The sequence below is a fragment of the Orycteropus afer genome, unplaced genomic scaffold (genome assembly GCF_000298275.1).
Source record: "Orycteropus afer afer isolate SDZICR_OR568_19922 unplaced genomic scaffold, OryAfe1.0 scaffold00006, whole genome shotgun sequence".
NCBI classification, from domain to species: domain Eukaryota; kingdom Metazoa; phylum Chordata; class Mammalia; order Tubulidentata; family Orycteropodidae; genus Orycteropus; species Orycteropus afer.
The window spans coordinates 1,210,930-1,234,117 of NW_006921593.1; the positions used below are offsets into that span (position 1 = coordinate 1,210,930).

A 23,188-nucleotide genomic window follows, 5' to 3' on the forward strand; every position below is an offset into this window, starting at 1 on the left:
AATTTAAATGATGTACTGCATTGGCCAAATGTGCTGCAAAAGACTTCTTTCAAGATGTCACTTTGAGAGCTAAGGTACACCTGACCCAAGCCATGGTATTTTCAATCACAACATATGCATGTGAAAGCTAAATAATGGCTAAGGAAAATTGAAGACAAATTGATGCCTTTGAATTATGGTGTGGGTGAAGAATATTCGATTTAACATGGACTGCCAGAAAATGAACACATCTGTCTTGGAAGACATCTAGGCAGAATGCTCCTTAGAAGAGAGGATGTTGATACTTTGTTTCACATACTTTGGACATGTTATCAGGAGGGACCAATCCTTGGAGAAGGGTATTATGCTCAGTAAAGTAGAGGATCATGAAAACGAAGTCCCTCAATGAGGGATTGACACTCTGGCTAGCACAGTGCGCTCAAACTTAGCAACGATTGTGAGAGTGGCACAGGACCAGGCAGTGGTTTGTTCTGTTGTACCTAAGGTCTCTATGAGTCAGAACTGATTCAATGGCACCTAGCAACAACCACAACCCACACACTGGGGTTCCGTGCACTCTATTTGCATTACTAGCAAGCTGTCCCATCCCCTTGGTAAGCCACAGGCACCTTATTTGCATTTAGTGGGAGTTGAAAGGCCATGGGGAGAAAGGCCATGTGAACGTGGTCCATTGCACTGCAGTGATTAAGTCCTGTTGACTGTACCCCTAAAACTTGCCCCAAATCTGACCTCTTCTCATCACTTCAGCCACCACCGCCACCCTCGGCCAAGCCACAGCGTCTGGCCTTAGTGGGCCTCCAGCATCACTCAGTCTACTGGAGTCCGTCCTTCGCTCAGCAGCCAGATAGGTCTGTAAGTCAGTGGTCTCCAGACTACTCTTGCTCATGTAACTGAACAGGAAAAGCCACTGAAATTGTACCCCCATTATATTTTTGTTTGTTTGTTTATAGATGATATACATCTATAATTACAATAGGATATGAAATATACATACCGAAAATGGAATTTTTACACTTAACCATGCTCATGAGGAACCTGCACATAGACCAGGAGGCTACCGTTCGAGCAGAACAAGGGGATACTGCATGGTTTAAAATCGGGAAGGGAGTGTGTATCCTTTCACCATACGTATTCGATCTGTATGCTGAGCAAATAATCCAAGGAGCTGGACTATGTGAAGAAGAACATGGCATCAGGATTGGAGGAAGACTCATTAACAGCCTGCAATATGCAGATGGTATAACCTTGCTTACTGAAAGTGAAGATGACTTGAAGCACTTACTGATGAACATTAAAGACTACAGTCTGCAGTATGCATTACACCACAACATAAAATGAAAATCCTCACAACTTGACCAATAAGCAGCATCATGATAAATGGAGAAAAGATGGAAGTTGTCAAAGATTTCATATTACTTGGTTGCAATACTCAACATCAATGGAAGCAGCAGTCAAGGACATATTGCACTGGGCAAATCTGCTGCAAAAGACCTTCTTAAAGTACTGAAGAGCAAACAGAGATGTCTCTTTGAAGACTAAGATGTGCCTAACCCAAGCCATGGTATATTCGGTAGCTTCATCATATGCATGTGAAAACTGGACGGTGAATAAGGACCAAAAAAGAGTTGATGCTTTTGAGTGGTGCTGGTGAAGGATACTGAAAGTCCCGTGGCCTGCCGGAAGAACTGACAAATTTGTCCTGGAAGAAGTACAGCCGGAATGCTCCTTGGAAGTGAGAATGGCTAGGCTTCGTCTCAGCTTTGGTGATGTCAGAAGGGACCATTCCCTGGAGAAGGATGTCATGCTTGGTAAAGTGGAGGGTCAGCAGAAAAGGGGAAGGCCCTCAATGAGATGGATTGACACAGTGGCTGCAGTGATGGGCTCAGGTATGACAAGGACTGTGAGGCTGGCACAGGCCCAACCAGGCAGTGTTTCATTCTGTTGTACCTGGGGTCACTATGAGTAGGAGCCCACTTGATGGCCCCTAACAAGAACAACAAGAACAAAAATGGAATCGAAAGAATAAGACGAAGAATACAGACTTTGATTTTTTATTAAGCAGTACAAGGAACTTTTGCTGTCACTAAAAATTATATTTTAAAATCAGCTTAAAAAAAAAAAACCTGTATGTCTAAATGGAGAGTGTATCCAAGATCATATACAGGGTTGGCAGACAATGGGCCTCTCAGGGTGCAGAAGAGTATGAAGGGATGGACACTGGGAGGAGGTGACTGTGGGGAGGAGGTGGGAGGGGAGCTGCTGCATTGTAAATTTTGGTCAATGACATGAGACAAAGTGTATGTGAGCTGCTGTGTGAGAGGTGAATTTGCTCTGTAAATCTTCACCCAAATCCTAAAAAAAAACAACCTCACTGCCATCAAGTCAGATCCAACTCATGGCGACCCTTCCTTGGTTTTGCAAGGTGGTATCACTATGGAAGTAGATTGCCCAACCTTCCTTACAAGGAGTGGCTGATGGGTTTGAACCGCCAGCCTTCTGGTTAGCAGTCAAATACCTTAGGCACTATGCCACCAAAGCTCCCAAATCAACTTTATTGAGATGTATTTACATTAATAAAATACATCCAGTACAGATTAATCGTGTGAGCACCCTCAGAATCAAGATGTCGAACATTTCACTTATTTTAAAAGTTCCCTAATGATCCCAAACCCCAGCAAGCATTGATTGATCATTTCTAGAGTTTTATATAAATGGAATTGTTTAGTGTTTACTTATGTTTGTAGCTTTTTTTATTCTGCATAGTATGTTGGGATTCATCCATATTGCTCCTGCTATCAGTTATCCTTTTTATTGCGTGTGGGGGGATAACAATAAACTTAGACATTGGGATTGTTGCCAGTTTGGGGCTGTTAGAAATAAATTTACTGTAAACATTTATGTAGTTTGTTGCTATAAACTTTCATTTCTCTTAGACAATAGCTAGGACTGGAATTATTGGATTGTAGGGTAGGTACACATTTTATTTTTCAGGAAACTCAAAAGTTTTTCAAACATGTAAGAAAGGGTTCCAGTTGCTTCATGTCCTCTTCAGCATTTGGTATTGTCACTCTTTTTTAATTTTGGATATTCTACTAAGTATGGAATGTATTACATTGTGGTTTTAATTTACATTTTCCTAATGACTAATAAAGGAGCTCTGGTGGCACAGTGGTTAAGGCATTTGGGTCCTAACCAAAAGGTCAGTGGTTCAAACCCTCCAGCCACTCTGCAGTGAAAGATAAGGCAGTCTGCTTCCATAAAGTTTTACAGCCTTGGAAACCTTATGGGGCAGTAGTTCTGCTCTGCCCTAAAGGGTTGCTATGAGTCGGAATTGGCTTGATGAAAGTGGGTTTTTGGCTTTAATGACTAACAATGTTGAACTCTTTTTTTAATGTGCTTATTGGTCATCATATATCTTAATTTGTAAAGTATCTGTTTAAATGTTTTGCTTGTTTTTTTTATGGGTTGTTTATCTTATGATTTACTTGTAAATCTTTATGTATTCTGGATACAAGTCCTTTGTCAAACATCATCATTGTGAATATTTTTCCCAGTTTGTTGTCATTTGAAGAGTAGAAATTTATTATTGTAAAGAACAGTTTATAATTTTTTCTGCTTTTGATTCTTGCTTTTTATGTTCTGAGAAATCACTGGTCATGATTTTTTTTCTCCTGTTTCTTTCATTCTTTTTTTTTTTCCCAAGAGAACTTGTATAGTTTTATCTTTTGCCTTTACACCTATGATATATTTTGAGTTAATTTTTATGTTTGATGTGCGGTTAACAGTCAAAAGTTCAGTTTTTTCCATATCCAGGCATTGGGGCACCACTTGCTGAAAAGACTATCCTTTTCTGCACCTTTGTGGAAAATTCATTTCTAGTATGTGTGTGGGTCTTTTTCTAGACGCTCCGTTGTGTTTCTCTGTGCGCCTCCCCTTCCACCATCACCCCTTATCTTGAGTATTACAGCCTTGGAGTCATCTTGAAATCAGGCAATATCAATCCTTTATCTTTGGTCTTCTCATTCAAAATTGTTTTGACTAGTTGAGTTTCTACATAATTCGTAAATTCAGCTTCTCAGCTTTTACAAACAAGCCTGCCAGGACTTTGATTAGAATTCTACTGAATCTGTAGATTAATTGGAAGAGAATTAATAATTTAACACTATTGAGATTTCCAATCCAAACATGGTATATTTATTTAGATCTTCTTTAATTTCACTTAGCAATATTTTATAGTTTTCAATGTACATACTCTATTTAATGTGTCCCTAAATAGATAATATTTTCTGTTTTAGTGAATGATACTCTTTTCTAAATTTCATTTTCCAGTGGTTGTTACTTTTATACAAAAGTGCAGTTGGTTTTTATATAATAATGTTATATCCTATGATTGCTAAGTGTATTCATTAGCTTTGGAGGTGTGTTGGTAAATCCCCAAGGGTATTCTATCTTGAATATTTCATGTGCCCTTTAAGAGAATGGATATTCTGTGATTGTTGGGTAGAGTGTTCTATAAATGTCAATTAGGCCAGGTTGGTTGATCTTGTTCAAGTTTTCTATATCTATATAGATTTTCAATCTGTGTGTCTTATATTTCTTTTTCTTGTACTGTCTGCACTGGCTGGGACCTTTAGTATAACACTGACTGGGAGTGGACATCCTTGCTTTCTCATCTTAGGAAAAAACACTCAGTCTTTCAGCATTAAATATGATGTTTGCTGTGGGTTTTTGTAGGGCTCCTCCATGCGATTGAGGAAATGCCATTCTGTTTCACTTTGGCTGTGAGTTTTTGTCATGAAGGGATATTGAATTCTGTCAGATGTTTTTTTCTGCATCTTTGGAGAAGATAAGATTTTCCCCTTTATTGTCTTAATGTGGTAAAATAGTTTTAATTTTCTAATATGAAACCATCTTGCATTCCTAGGGTAAATCTCACTTGACCTTGATGTATTAGGATTTTTCAAATGGCTGGATTCAGTTTGCTAAGATTTATTAAGGATTCTTACATTTATGTTAATGAGCAAAATAGACTGTATTTTGCTGCTGTTATTGTAGTTAAATGACTTTATCCGGTTTTGAGATCAAGGTAGTCGGGTCTCATACAAAATAAATTGAGACCTCATCCCCCTGCCCCTGTTTGCTGAGAGAGTCTGTGAAAGATTGCTATTAGTTTGCTTTTTAAAAATTTCTCTTAATTTGCCCATGAAGCTATCAGGGTGTAGGATTTTCTTTGCTGCAACGTTTTTAATTATAAATTATTTTCTTTAATAGATAGAGATTTTCCGTTTTTTGTTAAGTCCGTTTTGGTAGATAATTTTTCAAGGAATTAGTCCATTTTATCTAAATTATCAAATATACTGGCCTAAAGTTGTTCATAATATTACCGTTTAAATCACTTAAATACCTGTAGGTTATGTAGTGGTGTTCTTTGTTTGATTCCTGATCTTGGAAATTTATAAGTTCTTTTTTTTTTTGGTCTGAAGCAGTCTGGCGTGGAGATTTACCAATTTTAATGATTTTTTCTTTTTTAAGGACCAGCTTCTGGTGTCATTGTTTTCTCTCTATTTTCTGTTGTCAGTTTCATTGATTTCTGCTTTTATCTTTATTGTTTGTGTACTTTTCATTACTTTGGGTTTAATTTACTCTTCCTTTTCTAGTTTCTTATGGTAGAAGATTAGGTCATTGATTAGGTCAGAGAACATGTTCTGTATCATATCTGTTGTTTTAAATCTATCAAAACATTGTTTTATGGCATAGTGGAGTGGTCCATGTGCACTTGAAGAGAATGTATACTTCATAGTTGGTGAGTGGTGTGTTCTGTAAATGTCAGTTAGATTCAGTTGGTGGATAGTGTGGTTAGAGTCTTTTTAACCATACTGAGTCTATATTTTCTTCTACTGTTAATGACTAAGAAAGGAGTTGGAAATCCCTATTTGTGTGGTTTTTTTTCTTCTCCCAGTTCTATTCATTTTTTGACTCATATACTTTGAAACTTTGTTCTGTTTATCCATCTTACACATTTAAGATGGTTTAGCATCATGTTGACTTGGTTATTGTATCTTTATGAAATGATTTCCTTATCCCTGATAGTATTTCTCATCTTGAAATTTTCTTTGCCTGATATTTATACAGGCACTCTAGCTTTCTTTTGATTAATATTTTCATAGTATATATTTCTCTGTTCTTTAGCTGTTAACCTGTTATCTATGGCTAAATATTTACATCATATTTCTTATAAATAGCACGTGTTTGTGTCTCACCTTTAATCCAGTCTGACAATCGGCCTTTTAATTACATTTACATTTAATGTAATTAGCAGTAAAGTTGGGTTGAAGTCTACCAGTTTGCTGTTTGTTTTCTATTTGTCTTATCTGAGTTTTGTTGCATTTTTCCTTTCTATTCTTTGAGTATTTTTATACTTTTATTTTATCTTCCTAATTATCTTATTAAGGAGCTCTGGTGATGTAATGGGTAAGGCATTGGGTGCTAATCAGGTCGGTGGTTCAAACCCACCACCTGCTCTGCAGGAGGAAGATGAGGCAATCTACTTCCGTAGAGATTTACAGCCTTGGAAACCCAGTGGGGGTCACTATGAGTCAGAATTGACTTGATGGCAGTGGGAATTATTAGCTCTAAGTCTTTGCTTTATTTTCTTGGTGGTTGCTATAGGGTTTACAATAAGTATTTTTAGCCTAGCCCAGTCTACTTTAAAATAATATACCACTTTACATAAAATGTAAGAATTTTATAGCACTCTTTCATTCCCCACCCCCCCCCGCCTGTTTTTTGCACGTTGTTATACATTTTACTTCTACATGTTACTACTCAATACGACATTGTTACTATTTTTGCTTTAACAGTCCATTAATTTTTAAAGAAATTAAAAATGAGAAAAAATAAATACATTATTTTTCCCCACTCTCTTTTATTTTTAAGCCACATTTTTACTATTTCCAGGGTTGTTTATTCCTTTATGGAGATCCAGGTTTTCATCTGGTACCGGTTTCTTTCTTTCTATGGAATGTTCCTTATTATATAGTGTAGATGTGCTGGCAATGAATTCTACCAGCTTTGTTCATCTCAAAACTAAAAACCAAACTCACTGTCCTTGAGTTGATTGTAACTCATAGCGACCCCTCCTTGGGTTTCTGAGGCAGTACCTCTACGGAAATAGATTGCCCAATCTTCCTCCCGGGGAGTGGCTGGTGGGTTTAAACCGCCATCTTTCTTGTTCGCAATCAAATGCCTTAGGCACTGCACCACCAGAGCTCCCTTTGTTCATGTAGGAAAGAAAGAAAAAAAAAATTACCCCCTTTGCCCTCATTTTTTGAAGAATATTCTTGTGGGGTCTAAAATTGTAAATTGGCAGTTTTATTTTGTTTTTTCTTTCTTAGAACTAACTTTGTTTATGACGGGAAGTTAGAGTCATGAGCTTTTTTCCCCTGCATAGTGAGTTTTCTTTTCTCTTGACTTTCAAGAATTTTTTTTTTTAAATACTTGTCTTCAAAGCACGTGATTATGATATGCCTTAGTTTGGTATTCCTGTGTTTATCCTGTTTGGAATTTGTTGAGCTTGTTGAACTTGTGACTTTATTGTTTTCTCCAAATACAGAAGATTTTTTGGCCACTGTGTTTTCAAATACTCCCACCCCTTTTCTGGTATGCATATGTTAGACTGCTTGATATTCTTTTTACAAGTTACTGAGGTTTGGGTCACTTTCTTTTCTTTTTCTTTTTCTTTTTTTTCAAATGTTTCCTCTTTGCTTCTCTTCAGACAGTTTCTGTGACCATGTCTTCGAGTTTACTGCTCTTTTTTTTCTTCTGCCGTATCTAATCTGCTGTTAAGTCAATCTAGTGGATTTTTCATTTTAGACACTATATTTTCAGCTTTCAATTTAATTTGATTCTCTTACATCTTCTATCTCTCTCCTTGCTGTGTTCATGTTTTTCTGTAAGGTCTTGATTATAACAGTCTTTGTCTGCTAATTCCAATATCTCTTTGCGTCTGTGGATCTGTTTTTGTTAACTGTTTTTCCCCGATTATGAACCACAGTTTTCTGCTTTCTTTATCTAATAATTTTTCATTGCATGTTGGACATTGAGAATGTTAAGTGTTTGGATTTTGTTATCTTTCTTAAGAGTGTTGAAGTTTGTTTTGACAGGCAGTTAAACTACTTGCAGATCAGCTCAGTCATTCTGAGTCTTGCTTTTTAAGTTTTTTTTGTTTGACTCTAGAATAACCTTTCCTTTAGGACTGGTGCTGTCGTCCACTGTGGCATGGCCTTTCCAGCATCTCTACTGAATGCCCCCAACTGGCTGTCATCCATTCTCCCAGCCCCCTAAGGTCTGAGAATTTCTCAGCTTAAACCTCTGTGGTCTAAGGGATCCCAGCCTTAGGGAGTTTCATCCAATGTATGTGCACTCTAGCTTTCAGCAGCAGACTCCAGAAGACCCTCTGCAGATTGTTTTAGCTACATAGTTCCCTCCTCTCCAGTGCTCTGCCCTGCAAATTCCATAGTGGCTGAGACACTTGCCTGCTAACCAGACGGCTGGCGGTTCAATCCCACCAGCCACTCCTCGGAAGGAAGGTTGGGCAATCCTACTTCCGTAGTGATACTGCCTCGGAAACCCAAGGAGCGGTCGCTATGAGTCAGGTTTGACTCGACGGCACATAACAACAACAACAACAACAGCCTCTTAAGCTGTGAGCTCGGTCTTCTCAACCCAGCAAGACAGTTGTGCTCTGCTTAGGTTCCTTATTCCCTGTGCTGTGGTCTAGAAACTTCCTCCTGGTTAAAAAAAAAAAAAAGAGAGAGAGAGATGTCCATAGGACTCGCCTGTGTATGTTTATATTTAAGGGATCTGCTGCTCAGGTGCCCTCTCTTCCTCCCAGCCTCCCCACAGCGTCTCTATTTGCGAGTAGTGTCCCCTCAACTGATATTTGGCAGACCTTCTTGCTTCACCTTTGTTACTTGTCCTAGTTCACGTCTGCTGCAAGGCTAGTCCTGGCCACCTCTGCTGCATGTCCGTCCCAGTGCTAACCCAGGGCCTTACCCAGAACAGATAGATACTTAGGAAATACTTGTTAAATTATGACCTGAAAACACAGTATAATTTAGTTGACTGCTAGTTCAGGAAGCAGACATCTTCATTAGAATTTCCCCTACTGCTTCCGTGGCTCATCTTGCCTCCTTCCGTCCCTGTGTGAGTTGTCAGCCCCCGGCACACCACGGAGCACCCTCCTCGGCCTCTGAGTGCAGTAGCTGGGATTAATGAGGTGATGTTACATGTGCTTCGGAAAAGGCACTGCTAAGTATAGGTGACGATACTGCTGTTGTTTGTTAGAATTATGTGCTTTGAGCCCTGCGTTGCACAATGAGCTATATACACCTCAAAGCGTTTATTAACTGTTGGGTGATCGTAAAGCGCTTTGGAATTATCATGCTGGGTGGGTGGAACAGGCAATTAAGCATGCTGAACTGGGGGATGCTGGGAAGACACAGGGTTACAGGGTTGTGTGTGTTCATGTTTCACGTGTGGGTGTGTTCCTTTGCCTCCCCAGACAAATTCCCTAATCGAGCTGCTGAGATCCGAGGCTTGTGACGCTCAGAATAAGACCTAACAATACTTGTGTGCGGTTTAAATGGCATTGGAAATCATTAACGAGACAAAAAAGCTATGATTTCCCTAGATTAACATGCAGGTTGGGGTTTAGCATGCCAAAATTCATTGTTTTGGTCTCTAGCCCAAACATGCTAGAGTCATTATATTGTCATGTGGTAATTAGCTGTTCCTTTAATACAAGTAATAAAAATTAAGCCTAAGAGGTACTTTAGCAATGCCTTTTACATATCCCAAAACAATATTCAAATGCTGTAGGCGTTTAGTCATTCAACTGTACTGTAGTAAAGTTTGAAGTTTAATGCACAGAGATGTTTGAACATTCAGTTCATTCTTTATTCTGTGACCAGTTTTGCTACTTAGGCATTAACCTTTAATAGTGCTAAATTAAATATAAATGCCATAATGAATAATTATGAGATTGCCAGAATTTTCATTTACAGTATAATGCTTTGTGAGGATTGAAAATTTGTCTAAAGGTCTAGTTGTTATTCACTTGATAATGTGCGTGCTATTTTTTATGTTCACTGAATTCCTTGCTGATTTGAATGAGGGAAGGCTTTTTTTAAAAAAAGGAAGGACTGGAATGATTCAACCACTGTAGAAATCGCTATGGGGATTCCTTAAAAAATTGGAAGTAGAAATACTATTCAGTCCAGCAATCCCATCAGTAGGTATATATCCTAAAGAAGTGAGAGCCAGGACAGAATAGACATCTGGACACCCATGTTCATAGAAGCACTATTCACAGTAGCAAAGAGATGGAAACAACCTAAATGCCCATCAGCAGAGGAATGGATAATCAAACTTTGGTACATACACACAATGGAATACTACGCAACACTAAAGAATAATGTAGAATCTGCAAAACACTGCATAACGGGGATGAACTTGGAGGATATTGTGCTGAGTGAAATAAGTCAGTCTGAAGGACAAATATTATATTGGTCTGCTATTCTAAAAAGTCAAGGAAAGGCTTTTGTTGGCTACCAGGGATGGGAGGGCAGGGAAGGGGAAATTGCTCAATAGGTATATAAATCTACCTAAGATGATTAGTGGTTACCAGGGTAGGAGGGAAGTGGGAAGGGGAAGCTTTTGTTTTTGTGGTATTGCGTTTATGCTGATGGCGGTGGAATGTTTTGGAAAAGGAGAGCATTCATGATGGCACAACATGAAAAATGTCATCAGTGTCCCTGAGCTGTAAACGTGGAAAATGTTATGTTGGTGAATGTTTTGATGTGTGTTTTCACCACAATAAAAGAGGAAGGAAAAAAAAAAAAGGAATGGACTGGAAAAGTTCTTGAAAGAAATTTTAGGGATGGAGGGCAGTATACTAGCTTAGCTCTCTACAGATATCATTTGTTCTGGCATCCGTACTGGAAAGCCTACAGGAGCAAATGTTAATAGAATTTTATGCAAGTGCAGTATTTCACATCCTTGCCTCTCCTTCCCTAAAGTCTGTATCAAGTTCAGGTTGTAGTTCTAAATGAAGGGAGTCGAGGGTTTGCTGTTACTTCCTTCAGTCATTTGCCCAGCATGAGGCCATAGGGGGAGAATAGAAGAAGAGACCCCTGGGAAAATACTGAAGTTGGAGAAATCAGAAAGAGATTGGAATGATCGGAGGAATTTGGTTTTTAGTGTCATTACTCCTCCAACTGCTAACCAGAAAGCTGGCAGTTCAAACCCACCAGCCACTCCTCAGAAGGAAGGTGGACAATCTACTTCTGTAGTGATACCGCCTCGGAAACCCAAAGAGGGGTCACTATGAGTCGGATCTGACTTGACAGCAGTGAGTTTGGTTTTTTTGGATCTCCCAAAATAGCCTTTAAAATGAACCCTATTTTAACACGGATTAAAACTATAATGAAAGGCCACAGAGGAGAAAGTGAGGTCGTCGTAAACAGTATACGCCCAGCATGAATGCCCAGCAGCCAGGGATTTTGCATGATGGACAATGTTGGTATTGGACCCTGGCACACGCAGTCTGCTGACTTTGTGCTAGACATATCCCAGGGCTGCCTCTTGTAAACTCTGAAAAGACATTGGCATGTTGAAGAGTTCCTGGCTTGTGGTTAGCATTGAGTAAGGCGTGGTGAGACCTAGCCCTCCTCTCCAGGAACCAAGGGTGGTCTGAAAAATTAATGGCTCTGGTATTTCAAAATTAAGTGAGTACTTGGATCTATACCCTCGTTGACCCATTGTGCTGGGTGTTTAGCATTCCTCAAGAGAAGACTAAATCCTTGCAGCCATTCCACTGGCGCCCATACCAGAAATATAGTCAATAATTTTTTCTAAGCCCCATGGACTTCAGTATTCTTCCACTCCATTTAAAAAAAAAAAAAAAAACACTGCCATCGAGTCAGCTCTAACTCATAGTGACCCACATTGGATTTCTGAGGCAATAAATCTTTACGGAAGTAGATTGCCCAGTCTTCTTTCCACAGAGTGGCTGGTGGGTTTGAACTGCCAACCTTCTGGTTAGCAGTCCCTTGGAGCCCGAGAATTCCAGGGGCAGTTTTCTGCTGGTGCCCAGCGTGTGGATGATCAGTTCTTTTTAGGTAGCAGGGGAGAAAAATAAAGATTGACACTAGAAAGAAAATGGACTGTCTCTGCATTTTGTTCAGAAGGAATGGTAAATGCAAAGAGCTAGTATCTGTACCTCCAAGTACAGGTAGTCCCCAGATTATAGACGGTTCCATTCCTTAATCTGTCTTTAAGTAGAATTTGCACGTAAGTCAGAAGAGTTAAGCATGGTTCATATCTAACATCAGTTAGTCAAATGTTTGTCTTAGTGTATAGTATATAGTGTGCCTTTCTATGCATGAAAAACGTTAAAGGAGCACTTCCAGATTTACTGAAATATTTCTAACATAATACGGTGATAATGATAGTATTTAATGCACATCACAAAGTAGCACCCGTTTGTTACCACGAACCATTGTACGTTCCTTGTCTTTTTAATAGAATAAGGTTTGGGGATGTGTGGAAGGGTTGTAACTACGTAAGTCAGCCCAGACATTCGTAACCCGGGGACTGCCTATATAGTAAATTCCATCGCTGTAATCTCTAAATTCAGGTTAAAACTCAGTTTTCTGTATGTGGATCTGATGGTGAATATCATGTTGAATCGGCCACAAGACCTCACATCACTGGCCCAGTTGCTGCCTTCCTGCTCATGTGGTCCCACTCTTTGTATTATAATCACGAGTACAGTGGCCTGAGATGGGCCAGAGCACGGGGTGGGCCACCACCAGCTGGACTTGTGGGCACAGGCTGACCCCAGGGCTCTCCAGTCTTTGAATCACCCTGACTTTTCCTTCTGCACCTCTTTCCTTAGTAACGGAGCTCGTGATGCCAAGAGATCATGTTCCTGAGTAGGGTGGCTTCTTGTTAAAGCCCAAGGAGTTATTTCCTCCCTTCCGCCAGGTGGCATTCCTTGGATATGGATGGGTCACTTGGAGCTAAGAGACTTAGATTTACACTGTCTGCCTTCTGTCTGGCTGGGTTGTCTTGGAAAAGTCCCACAGCTTCTCTGCACGTCAGCCTCCATCCCGTAAAACAAATGGCCTGCCCATCTTACATCTCTTCCCAGAATTGTGAGGCCCAGCGGGGAAACAAGCCACGACTGTCTGGTGGCCTGTGAGACCTCTCTGAGTTAGTGCACGTGCTGTTTGTACCTTGGTGAAAATTCCTGGAAGCTGAGCTTCTGGGCGCCTTGTCAGGGACTCTCTCCTCCCAGGACAGCTCTGGATTTTCCCAGGGCCCCGTCCCTTGCCACCACCAGGTGTTCTTCTCTTCTTATCGGATCAAAGAGTGAGCCAGTCGTTTGAGAGTTACACCGCACCAGAGCACTTGGTGAATCCCACAGCCTTCCCATCCTGTCTGAATGCTTTGAGGACCTCGGGGTGGGTCTGCGTGCTGCGTCCGTGCTGCGGTCTTTGGACACATCCTGTGTCGAGCAGCAGAGAGGTGTCCACATTCCGGCGGGGGGCTTCCAGGGGCTCTGCCACGGGAGGCGAGGCCTCGGCTTCGGGAGGCTGCCCTGGGGGAGCTTTCTGGGGGTCTGACCGCCTGGGCCCCGCGAGGGGCCGTCCACGCCCACGAGGGTTGCAAGCTGGCGAGGAGAGCGGGGTGATGTGACTTCTCGTGCCCTGCAGACCCGGTGCCTGCTCTGGACCTCGGGCAACAGCTCCAGCTCAAAGTCCAGCGGCTGCATGACGTTGAGACCGAGAACCAGAAACTTCGGGAGACCCTGGAAGAGTACAACAAGGAGTTCGCTGAAGTGAAAAATCAAGGTGCGTGGAAAACTCAGTCTTTGCTTTTTTCTTTCTTTTTTTTAATTGCCTCCCCTATGCTGTTGGGACTAGCTCTAATGGTAGCAGACGTCATAAAGTCAGGGTGTGGCACGAATCATAGCAGTCTTAAAGACAGAGAATAATAATGCTCTGCTATTTAGAAGTCAGGCTTTTCCTCCCCACAATGAGGACGTGTGTGTTTTTATTACCCTCTGACGGGACTGATCAGGCTCCTTTGAAAATTCTTCCTGTATCATCATGTGATAGGATCTGCCTTTTAAAAGACCAGTGTGCTGCCTTCAGGCGACACCTGTCAGAGAGCCAGCTTGGGATCAAAGGGTCCCATGCAGCAAGTCACTTACTCACCGCAGCTGATAGATTAAGACCTTGGACGCATCCTGAGAGTTTCACGCTTGTGCACGACAAGTTCCTTGTCATAGTCGCCTTTTGATTACTGACTTAACAACGAAGGCAAACACCCTCACACCCTCATGGTGTGGTTGCCAAGCCATCACCAAGGCAGACAGGACAGAGATGGCCTGGCTTGTCCTGTCTGGGAAGAAGAGGGAAAGCTCCCCTACACCTAAAAAGCAGATATCTTCAGACTCGGGGAGGCTGACGGCTTCCTTGTCTTGAAAAAAACCCATCCAAGAGCAGCTGTGAGCTTTTCAGCCAACTCCCAGTAAAAAGTCGGCCTGTTTGTTTTTGTTTCGGGATGTGGGTGAGGAGGTACGGAGGGGAGGCAGGCGGCTCAGCCAGCTTCCCGCTCCGAGTGGCCTTGGATGTAACAGGCCTCTCGTGGCCTGATAACTTAGCCAGGGAAGACTTTGAGAAGCCTCTTTCGGCTTTGAGGACAAGCTTGGCACGAGGAGGCATTGTCCCTGCGTAAGATCCAAGAAGAGACTGCAGTGTGCCCCAGAGCCCAGGCTGTGGTGGAGGGCAGCGCTCCCAGGGCCCCTTCCTTAGGGTCTCGGAGCCCTCTCCTTCACAGGCCCGCAGAGCCTCCTTGCTGGATTTCAGGGCGAGCGGGTGATAGGACATTAGGGGAGCCAGAGTCGGCTCTGACCCACCTCCATCTGGTTCACCGAGAGCGGCCGTGCTTCGGGACCAGGAGGGACTGCTTGACTCTCCTTGAAAGTGCCGAGCTGCATTAGCAAGCTGGGGTCAGGCCGAGAGAAGGCTCTGCTTCCCCGCAGCGGGAACCGTTTCTTGTCAAAATTGCCCACGGGCTCTGGCAAGAGGCCGGTCAAACTGCACAGTCGGCTCCAAGAGGCGCTCTCCCTGAAGGGCTGCGCTTTTTGACTGCTGGCTTCTGCTTTTGACAGACACACTGTTTGTCTTCTGTTTGGTTTGATTTTGCTTTGTTGGGGGGTCTGGTGCCGGGGGGTTCCCCGTGGGCCGGCCGCTGTTTTCTCACCCAGCGCAGCACACCAGGGCTGGCCAGGAGCCAGAGCTAAGCTGTGGGATGCTTGCCTTCCCAAAGGCCTCATCTGATGGGCGTTTTGAAATGAAACAAGTGATCCAAGACTTAGGAACAAAGGCTCCAGAGGCCGCCAGCCCCTGCTTGAGCCCCTGCACTCCCACTGCTTAGCTGTGTGACCCTGGACAAGTTCTCCCACTTTGTTAAAAGCCCCATTTTCTTAGGGGATGATTCTCATAGTTGCCGTGGCTGCAGGAAGAGGCTAGTCCTCACTTCTGACAGGCAGATGGTGTTGTCACTTGAGCCCGGGGCCTCCTTGTCACGACGCTGTGTGGGCCTCACCGGGTCTGCTCGTTCGTTCCTCTGGGCCTCAGCCATGTCGTAAGCGTCCACCTGTGGTGGGTGCCGGGAACACAGAGCTCAGGCTTTGCCTTCTGAGTCAGGACCCTACACCTGCTTTGCCGTTCCCTTTGGGTTACTGACGTGAAGGTTGTAAGCATGCAGGTGGTGGTGGTGGTGGTGCTACAGCTGCGAGTTGTATAGGTCTGGCCTTCGCAGGGACAGCCCCGCCTCCTAACAGACGCTTTGTCCTGGAGCCGCTAACCCACGGGGCTGGCTCATCGCGCCCTGCTGCTGCCCCTGTCACCGGCTGTCATGTGCCACGCCATGCAGCAGGGCACTGGCAGGTGCCCTCCAGGCACTGGGGAACGTCTCACTGGGTGCACTTCTTCCCCGGGCCCTGCACGGGTTGCCCGAGTCTACCCGTCTCTGTTGGAGGGTGATCTCGGCACCCAGGCTCCAGGGTGGCCCCTTCCGGCTGGCCGCTGAGCAGGTGCACGCTCTGTCCACTTCGCACGATGTGGTTTTCGTCACCTGTGAAGCAACAGCGCTGCAACCCATGCCAGAGAAATCTGTAGACTTCACCCGACTTGGGCTAAGACTGCTTCTTCCAAGTGTGCACCCCATTATGAACTGTTTTCTTTGTAGGAAAGTACTTAAACCCACACTAAAACTTTATTAATCTTCCCTCAGTAAGGGACTCATTTAAGACTCATCGATAAGATGATATTATATTTTACCATTGATTTTTCCCTCCTCTTTTTTTTTTTTTTCCCCCCGATGTATTAGAGAAACCATAGCTCTTCTTCCCAGCAAAATCCATTGATCCTTCTCAACGTAAACATTTAAAGTTCAATTTAACATTTAGGGAGTAAAAGGTCTCCGAAGGGACTCGTAACCATTGATTTTGTGTCAGAGTTGAAGAACTAAAGTTTAAAACATACCGATCCTACTAGGTTACGAATGCCTTGTGTGTATCGCCGCATGAACGTGGGCTGCTCTCACTGTTTTTTTTTTTTTCTTCTTCTTCATCTCTGCAGAGGTTACGATAAAAGCACTTAAAGAGAAAATCCGAGAATATGAACAGACTCTGAAGAACCAAGCTGAGACCATAGCTCTCGAAAAGGAACAAAAGTTACAAAATGACTTTGCAGAAAAGGAGAGGTGAGCGTGTGGTCTGGCTTGCACATCCTGGCGTAATGGGGTGCCTCTAAACTTCACATCCATAAGGCATGAACCTGTGAAGTCAGCCCAGTCTGTAAGCAAAGCTCCCAGGGGTTCTAGGCAGAATTTAGCTGGGAAAATAAATAAATAAATAGCTGCCATGGAGTCGATTTCGCCTCCTGGTGACCCGACACGTGTCAGAGTAGAGCTGTGCTCCGGGGCATTTTCGGGACGTGAGTTTTCGTAAGTAAATCACCAGGCCTTGCTTCTGGGGTGCGTCTGGGTGGACTCAAGCCTCCAACCACACGGACTCCTGGGAAACAAAGACGCTCCTTTGTTCTTAGTCTGTGGGATGCCCTTGGGTGAAAATCCCTCTTACCCGTTGGTAGATGGTATCAGTGTTCATCAGTACAGGTTGTTAGAGCACAAGGCATGTAAGTGACGTGGGGGTTGTACCTGAGGTGTCACGAAAGGAGCCGTCACCTCTGCTTTGTGTCCCTGTGGAGAGCCTGGGGTACATCCTGACCTCCCTCTGTCTTTGGTCAATTTTTATTTATATTTTACTAAATAGATCAGCAGATATCACACGGGGTGTGTGTGTAATTTGGAAGGTGGTTTTGTCTGATTATCTTTGCCTCTCTTCATTGCCACACCATGCTTCGTGTATCAAGGAACTGATGTCTGTAAGATAAGTTGATAGGCCCCCCACACTGGTACGAGTTTTCCATTTCTAAGCATTTACTTTACCCAAAATATTTCCCACAAATACTGAGTGGTCTTGAACTAGTGTGACAACTTACTAAAAGCTAAGTTTCTTTTGGGAGCCCTTAGTTTTTGAAATCATAAAAAAGTCAAATTCTTTTCACTCGTAATTTGATTAAGATTTAAATTTCTCAGCCTGCCATGAAGAAATGCACATACCCATTTAACTAGCGACACTAAATTGTGGTTACAAGGCAGGGACCAGGATTGCCATGTCTCAGGGTTTTGTTGTGTTGTTTTCCATTGACTTCATGTGTGGCTGCTCGGAATTCTACCAGGTGGGTTCCGTAAAGATCTCATGTACGAGAGAGCCTCTCTGGACCACTGTTAAGCCACCTCCCACTTACCCAGTGCCTGTTCGGACTGAGAGCCTCTCCAGGTGCTCTGTGAACACTGTCTCACCCCGTGGGGAGCAGACCCTCGTCCAGAAGAAGGAACGAGGACACAGATTGAGAGACCAACCTGCCCCTGCGCCCCTCGCCGGTGGCTGTGCAGACGTGGGCATGACCACCTGGAGTCCGCACCGCAGGACCACACCCCACTCTGCACGCAGAGGCCAGGGAGTGACAGGGCAAAGCCCCTGTGGGGAAGGAAGTGCGCAAAAATCAGTGCTCAAAAAGATGGGCAGACCCTCCGACCCAGGGGATGTGGCCTTGGGCCTACGGAAATGCTTGTTAGGGAAACACTTCATGTACAGAGATTTTTCACAATGTTATTGATAGTGGGGGAAAATGCAGGCTAGCTACATGCCTAACCAGTGAGAAACAGGTCAGTGGAAGACAGTCTGTCCCCTAACTGTGACGTGATACAGCCATTAAAATAATAGTTCTTACAGAATCCAGTAACATGAGAAACGTATAATATTAAGTATTATATACATAATATTAAGTAAAAAATGCCTAATTCAAAATTATAGATAGTGGATTGTGTAATTCAGAAGGATACATACTGGTTTAGAGTAAATTTGTGCATTGCAGAAGTCCAGAAATAATACATTAAATTCTCACGAGTCTATTCAGTTGACTTGTCAAATTAGGTAAAAGATTAATATTAAAAAATGTGAGTAACTGTTTTGGGGAAGGGGGAGCATAAAGCTAGGTCTTTCCTTCATTCTCTGCACCAAAGAAATGACATAGATTTGAGATTTCAATATTAGTAATTAAATTACATACATACTGGAAGAGAACTGGGCAAACATTTTAGAGTGGGGAAGTCTTTCTAAGCATAAAAAAAGGTTATATAAATAAAACTTAAAAACAGAGTATCATCAACAATTTGTTAAATGCATTAACAAACCAGGAAGAAATATTTACAACACAGATATTTGCCATTTGTGGGCTAATTTTCTTCATATGCAAATGGCTCTTAAAAAGTAATAAGGAAAAGGCATCTCTGCCTAAAAAATGGACAGAGAGTTGAGCAGAAGGACAATGTGGGACAAAACTCAAAATCATAAAAAAAAAAAGAGAGAGAGAGAGAGAGACCAGGTTTGCTGGTCTGATGGAGCCTGGTGACACCTCCAAGGCTGTGGCCCCTAGCTCCCCTTCAGGTCTGGAATTGAACTCACTCCTGTGGCTTCCAGCCAGACAACAAACAGGCATATAGGGTGGACATTTACATCAGGTAGATACACCCTCCTGGAAGAGATCAATCGTGGGAGAACAGAAGGGCAGTGTTTGCATGGAGAGACGGCTCAGGGGAGCAGGAGTGCATGGGAGGGAAGGACACAGGAAAGAGGTAACTACGGGGAGGAAGTGGGAAGAGAGCTGTTACACTGTGGGGAATTGCAGTCAACGTCATGGAAATATGTATGAAGTGCTGTATGGAAAATGAATTTGCTGTGTAAACTTTCACCCAAATAGCAATAGGAAAAAAAAGAGAGAGAGACATCAGCAGAGAGATAAATACTCGGCTTTACTCAAAGTAAAATCCCGTTTAGGAGTCTGTGGTGCAGGTGGCTTGTTCTGAGCTGCTGATCTGAATGTTGGCGGTTCAGACCCACTCAGTGCCCCGCAGAGGGAAGGCCTGAAAAACTGCTGTCACCAAGATGCAGCCATTGGAACAGCTCTGCTCTGTGGCGTGTGGGGTCACCCGGAGCCAGGGGCCGACTCACAGCCAGGAGCACTATGGCAATAGCAAGATGAGTTTAATTGTATTCGGTGTTGTCAGGAGTGTAGAACAGTCAGGCCTAGCATCGGTGTTGGTGGAGTTTAACTCGATGAAGTTTTTCACAGGGAAGTTTCACAATACCTATCGAAACAAAAAATTAAAAGAACACACATACCGTTTGACCATTGTAATTCCTCTATAGGAATTTTATCCCACATGTTCAATCTCAGAATTACGTCAGAGTGTCTAACAGTGATCATTGCACAATTGTTTGGTAGGAAGAAGCTAAACAATTTTATGTGGTGGTTAAGGCATTTGTGTGAGTAACCAAAAGGTCCATAGTTCAAGCCCACTAGCCGCTCTGCGGAAGGAAGATGGGTGTCTGCTTCCATAAAGATTCACAGCCTTGGAAACCCAGTGGGGCTCCCTATGAGTCAGAATTGACTTAATGGCAGTGAGTGGGGTTTTTTTTTGGGGGGGTGCTTAAAATTAAGAAGAAGAATAGGGAAGAACTATGTATGCTGGAGTAGAAATTTTCCAAAATACGGAGTCAGGTGAAAAAGCAAGTTGCAGAACAGTGTGTGCAGTGTGAACCCATTGTATTTAAAGAAAAGGGTAGGTAGATAGGTACATAGGTGGATAATGGAAAGGTGGATGGGTGGATGCCATCGTGACAACCTTATACACCAGACCAAAATGTCGCCCAGTCCTGTGCCACCCTCCCTGTCACCAGCACGTTCAAGTCCATCGCTGAGGTAGTTGTCCACAGGTCACATACAGGTGGGGTTAGGGACTTTAATGTCACACTGCAGATATCACAGTGTATCTCTGGACATAAAAAGAAAGTTTTCAGAAGGATCTAAAAGAACTCTGTCTGAAGGGCATTTTACCTTCTATGCTGTTCTGAGAGTTGATTTTTTAAAACTCTGACCGTACAGTGTGGCATCTGTAAGACATGAAAGTATTGGCAGTGTTTTTCTGCGTCGTTGTTACTGGCCCTCCAGTGTATTGTGACTCATGGCAGCCCGAGTTTTCCTACAGGTGATGAAAATGTGGAGTTTTTTTAAAATAACTGTCATTTCTCCTTGTTTGTGTTCCCAGGTTCATTATTGTCAGAACATATGCTGTATTCATAGGATATAAAAATAATCAACTTATTTTTAGCGATTTTCTGCAGATTCGAAGGAAAGGAATGCTATTTATTAACCAGGGAATTCACGGAGAGATCATGGGAAATAGAAACACATACTCTGTCGTTTAAGGCATTCAGAATTTCCCGTCAGGTATTGCGGCTGCATTTGCATTCCATTATAACAGAGATGGAGCAGCTGTCACGTCTATTTAGTGCATCTTTTATCCCAACAAATTCCTTCATTGTGTCAGCAAAATGTAAATGCATCATTCTTCTTGGGCTAACTTCAGAAAACAATGAGTGCGTGATGATGTTTTTTGGTTTTTGGTTTTGTTTTTGAAATATCTGGCATTTCAAGAACAGGTTCCAGTTAGGATAACCTTCTACACAAATTGGCCCACATCTAGCCCTTCAGGATGCACTCTGCACATTGTAGAGGACACGCTTACCGAGCTGGCCTGTGAACTGTCAGAAGGAAGCTTCCCCAGCCACGTGGCAGCCGCGTGGTGCAGTCCCAGTGGCTGGTCACTCTCACTCAGAACCGCACGGTACATCTCAGTCAGTAAACCAGGTGACCAATCTGGCTGTGTTCTCTTCCTTTTCAGAAAGCTGCAAGAGACCCAGATGTCAACCACCTCAAAGCTGGAGGAGGCGGAACACAAGGTTCAGACTCTGCAAACAGGTCTGATGTTCTTCATCCTACTCACGTTGATGGAGGGAAGGCTGGCGGGAGAGAAGTCTGCTCAGCCGCCCGTGCCTCCGGGTTCCCACCGGGCCTTGTCCTGCTTGGGGTGAGCCCGCAGGCACTGCTGAGCCCACGCTGCAGACTTCCTGAGAGCCCCAGTAGCTTCCCTGCCTCGGTGTCATTAGTCACCGGCATGGAGTTGTTAATGTCGAGGTGGGAGGATGCGAATTCCGTTTCCACCCTTTCCACCCATCCTTCCTTCTGCTCCTCTTCCAACAAACACATCTAAATCCCCAGACTGTCAAGGGATGGCATTTCACTTAGATCAAAAATTAGGCAAAAAAAGTCTTTCTATCCTAAGTGAAGGTTAAGGAGAATGATGATGGCAGGCCTTTGAAATTTAAAGGGTACCAAAAACGGTTATGCTAAAGTTTTCACAGGTTCTTTAAACTTCTTCTGGGTGGGGGGTGGAATATGCCTACTGAAAGGAAATCAGCCTGGCACATTTAATTTAAATGTGGAAAAAACATCAGAAGACATCATAATCCAAGTTAAACACAAATGACAGAGTAGGGGAAAATAATCAGGCACTTAACAGACAAGTGAATCCTGTCCAGGGAATATAAAGACGTCCTACAAATGCAGTCGGACAGTTGGGTCGAGAACTGGGTAGAGGGTATGAACAGGCTGTTCGCCAAAGAAATGCAAATAGCTCATGCACATCCGAAAAAGTGTCCAAGCTCATTAGGAATCAGGGAGATGCAGATGAAGGCAGTGGGAGACTGTTTGCCTATCAGGCTTTGAAAAAATTTTTTCATTGATAATATTTGATATTAATGAGGGTATGGGGAAATGGTCATGCTTCATATCATTGAAAGGACTGGAAATTCCCTTTTGGGGGCCAGCTGGGTAGTGTTTACAGCAGTTTAAATTTGTAAGCTCTCTGCCCCAGCAACTTCACTGCTAGGTGGGCAGCGGTGACACCATGGCACACGATTGGCTGTTAGGGCTGTGGGAGATCCTGACATGGAAAGATGTCCGTGACACACTGCAGAGGGACAAGAGCAAGGCTCAGGCAGTAACACTCGTATTACTGTAATAATAATACTTGTGTCATCCCATTTATGGAAACAATATGTATGCGGTTATGTATATAACTGTTTTTCAAAGCATAAAATCTATACACTGAATTGTGACCAGTGGTTACCTCTGTGGGGGGAGCATGGGATCAGATGAGGCAGAAGGAAATGGACTTCTGTCATCACTGACTCGCTTGAAATGAAAATATGTTGTATACTTGTCTTTTATAAATTTATTTAAACTATCAGTATTTCATATCATGCTTTATGTGCTCTGCCTTTCAGCCCTGGAAAAAACGCGAACAGAGTTATTTGACCTGAAAACCAAATATGATGAAGAAACTACTGCAAAGTAAGTCCCTGCCCGCTTCCCGCATCAGTGTGCGTTTGGTCGGGTCTCCCCTGATTTTGCTAATCCTTAAAAGATTTACCTTTGATCCACCCTACTATCTATTGACTTTGCAGAGCGGGGCGGGCTTTCCTAGGTGCTTGATCTCTGCCCTGCCTCGAGGCCTACAGTGTCTCCTCACATGAAGTACTTGCATCAGTTTAATGCCCCAAGTGTTACAGCAAGCTCTCCAG

The 23,188-nt window shown here is 43.1% G+C and overlaps 1 protein-coding gene across 1 annotated transcript in view; it reads left to right on the forward strand.

Annotated features, from left to right (window-relative positions):
* Window positions 1-23,188, forward strand: part of CUX1 (cut like homeobox 1) — a 473,579-nt gene that overhangs the window by 275,783 nt on the left and 174,608 nt on the right. The window contains exons 5-8 of the mRNA XM_007940080.1: window positions 13,779-13,916; window positions 16,716-16,839; window positions 21,448-21,524; window positions 22,892-22,958. Coding sequence (XP_007938271.1) covers window positions 13,779-13,916; window positions 16,716-16,839; window positions 21,448-21,524; window positions 22,892-22,958 — 406 coding nt within the window. The remainder of the gene's footprint in view (window positions 1-13,778; window positions 13,917-16,715; window positions 16,840-21,447; window positions 21,525-22,891; window positions 22,959-23,188) is intronic.